General features: G+C 42.8%; 1 protein-coding gene across 1 annotated transcript in view; it reads right to left on the bottom strand.

The window, feature by feature from the left end:
- Pip4k2a (phosphatidylinositol-5-phosphate 4-kinase, type II, alpha) overlaps window positions 1-9,059 on the bottom strand; it is a 151,257-nt gene extending 142,198 nt beyond the window's left edge. The window contains exon 1 of the mRNA XM_013014713.1: window positions 8,805-9,059. Coding sequence (XP_012870167.1) covers window positions 8,805-8,945 — 141 coding nt within the window. The 5' untranslated portion in view covers window positions 8,946-9,059. The remainder of the gene's footprint in view (window positions 1-8,804) is intronic.
- Window positions 9,060-9,065: the final 6 nt, after the last annotated feature.

The raw sequence follows: 9,065 nt of genomic DNA, 5'->3' as shown, positions 1-9,065 counted from the left end.
CAGTAGATGAATGGATCAAGAAAATGTGGTATATATACACAATGGAATTCTATGCCTCCATCAGAAAGAATGACATTGCTCCATTTGTTAGGAAAAAATTATATTAAGTGAAGCCAGGCCCAAAGAAACATAGGTCCCATGGTTTCCCTTATTTGCAATTACTAGTGTATGTCTGAGACAAGCAGAAATGGTCAGTTAAGTTCATGTTAGGTGAAATGAACCCCAAGATAAGGACTTAAATGTTTTTTCTTTCTTGCTATTTTTTCTAACATATTTATAAGATGATTTCTTTGTTGCTTTGTATGTCCCTCTCCCACGGTATAACCCCTGTTTTCACTGTATTTGATGTTGGTATAATTTGTGGAGGGGAAGGGAAAAAAACAAATCGTTTAAATAGGGATACAGGTGGACCCATTGCAACAATGAGATGTATAAGACATTATGTCAAAAAAGGAATTTTACAACTTTGGTGCTGGGGGGGTGGGGGGGAGATGGGAAGGAATGGGAAGGGGAAACAAAGGAGGAGGCAACAATGCTTGATAAGAAAAGTACTCATTACCTTGCTCATGTAATTTTAACCCCTCTGTACAGTATCTTCACCATAAAAAAAAATACATTTAAGGTAAGCTGACCTAAGCTGTAGGCTAAGTATATTAGATGAACTTAGGATATTTTTCATTTATTGTGGGTTTATCAGAACATAACCTTATTGTAAGTTGAGGCACATCTGTTCTGATGCATATAATCCACAAAACAAATCTTTGTAGTTGGTACTATTTTTATACCCTTTTATAAATAAGTAGCCAAAAGGCTAAACAACCTGTTCAAGTCATATGGTCAGTCAATAAACAATGGCTCTGGAGCCCAGGTCTTACAAACTACTAAAGTGAAAAGCTATGATAACCAGATCAGAACCTACAGGCTTATCTTTACATAAGAAAGAGGGTTAATTTTTTTTTTATGATTAATCTTGACTGTCAAGTTGGTTGAACTGAGTCACCCTGGAGGCTACCAATGAGGGCCCAGAACTAATCAATAGCTTAATCTACTGATGGATTCAAATTGTGAACAGACTATCAGGAGGTGGTGGAACTGTGGAAGGTGAGTGTACTAGGAAAAAGTGGGCCACCTTGTTCCTTGTTCTTAAGTGTATACTTGGTCTTGGCCCCTTCCTATTCCTCCTCTCTTCTTCCTGTCCACCAAGAGATGAACCAGCTTCTGCCAGGTGCTTCATCACCACAGCATGCTATTTTTCCCTAAGTGCAAAGCAACAGATCCAGTCAACCTTAGACTGAAACCTCAGAAACCCTGAGCCTAAATAAACCTTTCCTCCTTTCAAACTGTTTCTCTAAGGTGTTTGTCCCAAGCAACAAAACAAGAATCTAACATAGCAAGGTACTACTTTAAAACTCTCAGTCCTCTATGAGGAGATTTTGCATTTAGCTTCAGCCTACATGTTTTTTTGTAAAGGAAAAATTGTGTTTCAGGTTTTTGTTTTCCCCTGTATTAATAGCTAATAATCTATTCCTCCAATAAAGTAGGCAAAAAATAGGAAATAAAAGCCCTGAGAGAAACTATGAAGGCCCAGACAGCATGGCTCATGGGTAGAGTGTGTTTCTGAATATACACTATTGTAAGCTCTGTGAGCCCAGCCATTTTATACCTCCCACCACCCCCATTTAATTCTTATGCAGGGTCTTAACTGGGTTCTGCAACTGTCCCACCCCCAAAGGTCCAGGGATATAATCCAAGGCACCTATGAACTTGATGAGCTATATCCTCTATATTTTTTATTCATTAGTTTGAAAGCATTATTCTGAGAATGGATTCCTAGGCTTCATGTGACCTCCATAAGGCTCTCTGGTACAAGTAAAAGAAAAGAAACATGGATAAAAGTAGATAGACTCCCCCCCTTAACTGGGAGGTCTAGGAAAGAGGAAAATAAACCTAGTTAGAATAAGTTGAGAGGAGAAAAGATAAGGAGGAGACAGAATCAAGAAAAATATTTAGATCCTCCTAAATGACATTTCACTTTCTTCTCAAAGTTTCTATAAAGAGAACCTGCGTCTACTTCACGCATTCACTTCTTAAATCTTTTAACTTTTATGCACACATCTGAATTAACTGCTCTCAAAAAAAAAGTGTACCCATCAACGTCAAGTTCTTGTTTCCTCTGGCTTCCTGTTTCTTCTTCCTCCACCTTCTCAAAGCCAAAAGCCTTGTGCCCCCCCCCCAGCCCCCACCAACTCCTCCCTCAAAGACCTATATTACAAACTCCATTCTCTGTTCCAATCCCAACCTGGTTCCTGGGCTCCAATCCCACCTTTACAGCATCCCACAGCATAAAGCAACTGGATGGTCTCCTCACCATCCACCTGCAAGTCAACACTTCTTAAATCAAAATAACAATTACAGTCCTCTGCAACACACAATTCCTTCTCCTAACTTTAATAATCATAATATGAAGTCACCATGCATCATCCAAGGACTACTAACATAAAGTCAAGGGACAAATTCTGAACATTGCTCCTCTTAAAGCTGTCCTTTCTGCTGGCCTGCCTCTCAAAGTGCAGCCCATGACTAGTGGCTCGTCAGTGCCTAAGAAAAAGGTGAACTGCAGTGCTGAATCAGGTTTGCAATTTAATAGTCCATTAGTACCCATGTGGTATTAACTCATGACTATAACCCTGGCATCTGTAACCCCTAGCTACTCTGGAAGCAGAGATCTGAGATCACAGTTTGAAGTCAGTTTGGGCAAGAAAATCTATGAGATTTTTCTCCAATTAGTCACCAAAAAAAAAAAAAAAGAAGTGGGTCTGTGGCTCAAGTGGTAGATCACCAGCCTTGAGAAAAAAAGCTAAGGGATGGAGCCCAGACTCTGAATTCAAGCCTCAGGACTGGTGCACATGCGTGCGCGCGCACGCACACACGCGCGCGCACACACACACACACACACACACACACAGAGTCCCCTAGTAATTTATATACATATTAAGTTTGAACAAACACTGGTTTAGTGCTTATTAATATGCTCCTGGGCTAACTGCATATGAACTTTAACATATTAGGCATCATTTACTGAAGCCTTATTAGATGCCAATTACAGTACTAGGCTTTAAATACACTATCTCATTTGACCCTCAAAATAACTCTGGCAGGTAATCATCATTATCTCCATTTTAAGTATAAACTGAGACTCCAGTGCCTAAATCACCTGCTCAAAGAACCCATAAATACTGAAGGCAGCATTTGAACCTAATCTGTCTGACCACAAGCCATCCTGCCAGACTATACCAATCCTGTCTATTTTAAATTTGGTTTTACAAGTATACGCTGACAGAATTAATTGCTCTGGTCGATTGCATTTTCTATCAACTTAACACGGATTTTGCTGGTTTATGACAATTCGTGTGAACAATCTTTCTAAAGGCACAGCAGATCATCCTGCCTTGGGCTACCTTCTGAATACTAAAGTTCATACTCAGATGTTTGATAAATGGAAAAGAAAATATATTCTGTTCTCAGGGTATAATCCCATGTTTTAAGGAGCCTTATTATTAAGGAAGTATCTTTTCATAATAAACGTTTTGTATGTTTGCTTGGCATGCTTCTTTGCTCTAAAAAGTAAAAGAAAAACACTTAGTCTCCTCATACTAGCTACTTATTTTAATTACTTCATTGTGATATTCATATATAATTTCATATAATTCACATATATATAATTGTATATTATTCACATTTTTCATTTTCATTGTTTTCCTTCTTGTATCTTCTTTCGGGGCCTAAATATTTCAGGGCTTCAATATAATATAATGAATCTAAAAGAAATCCATTTTCTCAATTCAATATTTAGCTATTTCAAATGGCCATCCTTGCTGAGAATACAATACAAGCTACAGATGCTGTGCTTACAAAAATGCCCACTGGTCAATCCACACTGTTGTCAGGCAGGCCCTCACAGATCTCCCCAGTCAGGACCCACAGACACTATAAAAGATAAACATCTGCTGTGCCAGCGGCTCATACTCATAATCCTAGCTAGTGAGGAGGCTGAGAACTGAGGATCACCGTTCTGAAGCCAGTCCAGGCAGAAAAGTCCCTGTGAGACTCTTATCTCCAATTAACCACTCAAAAACCTTAAAGTGGCAGAGCACTAGCCTTGAGCAAAAGAGCTGAGGGACAGCGCCCAGGCCCTGAGTTCAAGCCCCATGACCAAACATCACCAGTTCTATTATTGGGCAGATAACTGACACTGCCAGCCCAGGCTCTTGCTTTTCTTTGGGGCCTCTGTCCTCGGGGATCTGCCATGTTACCAACAAGGCCTTCAAGTGACCAAAGTCAGACCGTTCATAAACCTTCTATGGCATTTTTATAACTGAGTTGGAGACAGAAAGTATTTCAGGGGAAGAGAAATGGCAAAATGTGAAGTTCAGAAACCATTAAGTTCCCTGCCCTGTGCAGAAAACCAGTCCGCTACAAAGAAAAACAAAGTAAAAATGAACGAGGAGTCCCTATGGTTTGGTTACCCATCTTCCCTTCCATTCTTAAGTCCTCCTAACAGACACTTTTTTTTTGGCTGAAGCCTATTTAAATTTTATAGCTTGAAACGAAAAAAGTCTAGCATTAATCACTTGGCTATTTCTAAGTACTCTCTGCTTTTATGTTTCTTTGTTTGTTTGTGCCAATCTTGGGGGCTTGAACTCAGGGCTTGGGCCCTGCCTCTGAACTTTTGTGCTCATGGCTAGTGCTCTACCATTTGAGCCACAGCTCTACTTCTGGCTTTTTTGGTGGTTAATTGGAGGTAAGAGACTGACAGACTTTCCTTCCCAGGCTGACTCAGTTCTCAGCCTTCTGATTAGCTAGGATTACTGGCACGAGCTCCTAGCACCCGTCTTAAATACTGTTTACTTTAGCCGGGCACAGGTGGCTCACACCTGTAATCCTAGCTCTCAGGAGGCTGAGATCTGAGGATCTCGGTTCAAAGCCAGCCCGGGCAGGAAAGTCCGTGAAACTCTTATCTCCAATAAACCACTAGAAAACCGGAAGTGGTGCTGTAGCTCAAGTGGCAGAGCGCTCGCCTTGAGCTGAAGAGCTGAGGGACAGCGCCCAGACCCAGAGTTCAAGCCCCATGACCAAAAATAAAAATAAAAAATACTGTTTACTTTAAACAAGATGTATGCCCCTTATAATTTCTCTATACAGAAAATGAAATGTCTTCCTTTGGACATTTAAACAGAGTTTTAAAAGCTAATTTCCAACCAGCTCACACTTCACAATGTACAAGGATCTAATAGAATAAGTATTTAAAACAAGTCCTGGCTCATATCATTCAATATGTTCCCTACACTATTAAGATATCATTTTAAGAAGCTAACTGCCTGATCATTTTTAGTTTAATTCCAAACATAACAAGATAAAACTGCCTTCTTAAGTCATCTCCTCCTTTATGTGTTCAATTATATTCCCTGCTTAAAATACTTAAAATAAAAATTGGCGCGGATCCATTCACTGATGGGTATTTTAAGTTAGAAAGCAGTAGATATCAAATCAACCACACAAAAGCAGGCTTATTCTCCACTTTGAACATTGCCGGAATCCAGACTTTCATTACCACTAACAATGGACTTGAACATTTTCACCTTAATTGCAAGTTTTTACATCTCAATCAAACATACTTTGACTTAATAGACTACAATGAAGTTCAGCTACAATCAATCTGGCAAACTCTAGATTTCCTTCTCTTCTTGTCAAGGCTTTGAAAATTCATTGAATATTGCTGTACTTGGGAGATTATAATAGCAATGAAACATATATTATACCCCACTGCTTATTTTTATGGCTTTTAATATAATGCCAGCATCTAGTAAACTGGAAAAACAATTGAATCCTGAAGTTAAAAAAAAAAAAACTCAAAACTTGGAAATCATCCAGTTCAACAACCTCACTTTACACATATAAACATGGGTGCAAAACCTGGCTCATATGCCAAAGTGAGTAGCTAGCACTAAAGAAAGAATTAGAACACAGACCCCTCGAGCTTTTTAACCATAGCATGGAAAAGATGCCCATGTGTTCACAGAGTCTTTCCCCATTAATCCTGATGACAATAGTAGGGAATAGATTGATTTGAATTACCTTCTCTGCTCTGCTCCCCCAAATGTCTCCATTCATATGCTTACTCATTCTTAATACTGCAGACATATTTATTCTCACATTATACTATAAAGTGTGGCATACAGAAGGTCACAATAGAACATCTGCTTGTTACCAGATGTTGCCTCCTAAAATAAAGCCAAGTAGAAATACGTGGTATCCACGTGCTTGGATTCCATCTTCCTATATACCTCTACCTTCCTTCAATAACAATAATCATAATAATAGATTCAAATTTTACACATCTTGAAAATGAAGTCGGTGAAATAGAACTTTCTTGATCAAACCAGAGCCTGGAAATAAAGATACCTGGACAAAAATATGAGAGCAGTTTAGCAATCTTCTTTCCCACAGTGACTGGCACTGTATGTGTCCCATCTGCTGAGCAAACAACACATTTACCTTATACAGCACGGAAATTTCACACCTCTAGCTGCTGCTACTTAGAACTGTTAACTTTTCTTACTAGGGAAAGAAAGTAACACTAAATGTACATTTTTTTAATAAGCCTTAAGTAGTTTCAAATATTTTCAATTACAAAGAAACTCAAAAACACAAATGTAGCAGCCCAGTACTGATGGACTCATGACTGTAATCCTAGAAAATCAGGAGGCTGACATCCAGAGGATCTAAGTTCAAAGCCAACATGGTGAAATAAAGACAATCTCAGATTAACCAGCAGAAAATAAGACTGGAAACTCAAGTGGCAGAGCACCAGCCATGAGCAAGAAAGTAAACCCTGAATTAAGGACTGGGCAAAAAACTGGGGGAAAAAAAGAAAGATAAGAAAAGTAGCAACTCAAATATACGGTAGCAACATAAACTGCTACAGCAAAGCACAGTTCAATTATAAGAATTTTCTAAAGTAAACTGGAACTCACACTAATTTTCTGAAAGCAAGGTTGTTGTGTTTTTTTTCTTTTCCAGCAACATGTTGTTGACATTACTTTCTTAAACTCCAAGACACAAACACTCACGACCTAAACAGAACACCAAAGGAGATGGAGATAAAAGATTCACGAATATGGACAACGCAGAAGTCCTGCTTTTATCATAAGATCTTTTTCTAGTACTAGTACTTTTTCTAGTATTTGCAACTAGCAACTTAAACAACACAAGCACACAACAAAATTAGATATTTTAATTAGACTGATTATGTAAGGGAAAAAAATCATTTCATTCTAGGGTAGAGTACAATCACTTGAGCTATTTTAATTGTGCTCATTCCTAATAGCTAAACAAAGTGTCAGGAAGGTAAAACGAACTCCGAACATTAAACTGACAGAAAACAATCATTTCTCAGCTCTTATTTTTAAAGTCACTCTAGCAAACCCTGCTATCCATCGTTTCACCCTTTTCCCAACTCTGAGAGTTGGGGGGGAAGGGGGTGGCAACATGGTTTTCAAACAAATTTCCAAAGTGTAGAAAATGATACACTCCCCCACGCCCCCCCCCAAAAAAAAATTAGAAGCAAGGAACGCAGGCTTACAGTCTTTGTCCGATGTGAACCCACTGCAGTGGGTAAGGTCAACCTTCCCTAAGCTCATTGAAACTTTCCTGGCTCAGCCAACAGCTCGGCTCAGGTTTCTCTACCCTATCTAAATGAGATGAACGCTGCAGGAGTTTGCTGTACCGGCAAGAGCTATTTCAGCCCCTCGCACCGCAGTCCGCATAGCCCGCAGCGGGCGCATCCTCCATCACTCCTGGCGGTGCGTGGAGCTAACCTTTCCAAAGCATCCTCCCCTGCCTAGCCTTCCAAACAACCCCCAGAACCGATGCAACCAACTCCGGACCACATTCCCGCCGGGACCCCCTCCAGCCCGTGCCCGCCCCCAGCCGCCCAACTGCAGTGGACGACTTCGGCCCAGCTCCCCGAGGAAGGAGGGGGAGGAGGTGGTGTGGAGAAGGAAGACTCCCCGCCAAGCGCTCTTCAGCCCCGCACCGCAGCTGGGCAATGCGGGGAGAGGCGCAGACAAGATACTCAACACCACTGCCATATTTACATTGGCTTCTTTGGGCCCCAAACCCCTTCTATATCCGATAATATTGCCTTTAAAGGAAGGAAGAAATGGGGAGGGGGGAACCTTAGCGCTAAAGCTGCGGGCTGTCCAGTAGCCTTACCTCTGTCCTCCCAGCCTGGGACAGGTACCCCTACCCTGGGACTGAGGACTCGGGGAAGTCCACCTTTCCCCCACCCCCACAGAGGTGAGGCGATCGTCTAGAGGCGACCCCCAAACAGCCCCTCGCTAGGAGGACTGACAGCTGAGGATGGCGCCGCGCCCCACACACAAACTTCCCACTTCCCCGGGCGGGCACCGCGGACGGGTGGAGGACGCCACGGGCCCCGATCTCAGTGCTCAGATGCAAAGGGAACCCCCTCCTCCGCACCCGGCTCTCCGTTCCAAAGGGGGTGCAAGTGGCCCCGGGTGGCCCGGAGGGGTGAGGGGCGCACATCGTCGGGCTTGAAGGGTACCGCGGCGGGCGGGCAACCGCGGAGGGCCCGGGACCCGCCGAGCCAGCCCTTTTGGCTCCCCGCGCCGCAACAGCTGCAGCCAGAGGAGGGGAGCAAAGAAGACCAAGAGGAAGGAGAGGAAGATGAAGAGGGGTTGGAGGAGGAGGAAGGGGACCGCGCGCCGCAGCCGAGCCCTTACCGAGTGGTTGACCCCCCACATCAGGACGCTGAGCAGCGGGTCGCTGGCCCGAAACAGCTTCACTTTCTGCGCTACGAAGTGCTTCTTCTTGGTCTTGGTCTTGCTCGCTAGGACAGACCCCAGGTTCCCAGGGGTCGCCATGGCCGCCGCCTCCGTGCCCTCCACCGCCGCGCTCCCGAGGCCCGGGACCCGCCCTCCCTACACACCGGCCGGGGGAAGCAGCCGCATCCCCTCCCCGGCAGCAGCCTGGGCGCACCGTGC

This window comes from Dipodomys ordii, unplaced genomic scaffold, assembly GCF_000151885.1.
Source record: "Dipodomys ordii isolate 6190 unplaced genomic scaffold, Dord_2.0 Scaffold24, whole genome shotgun sequence".
In the NCBI taxonomy this organism is placed as follows: Eukaryota; Metazoa; Chordata; class Mammalia; order Rodentia; family Heteromyidae; genus Dipodomys; species Dipodomys ordii.
Note: the sequence above shows the minus strand (reverse complement) of the source record. Positions and strands in the feature narration are given on the sequence as shown.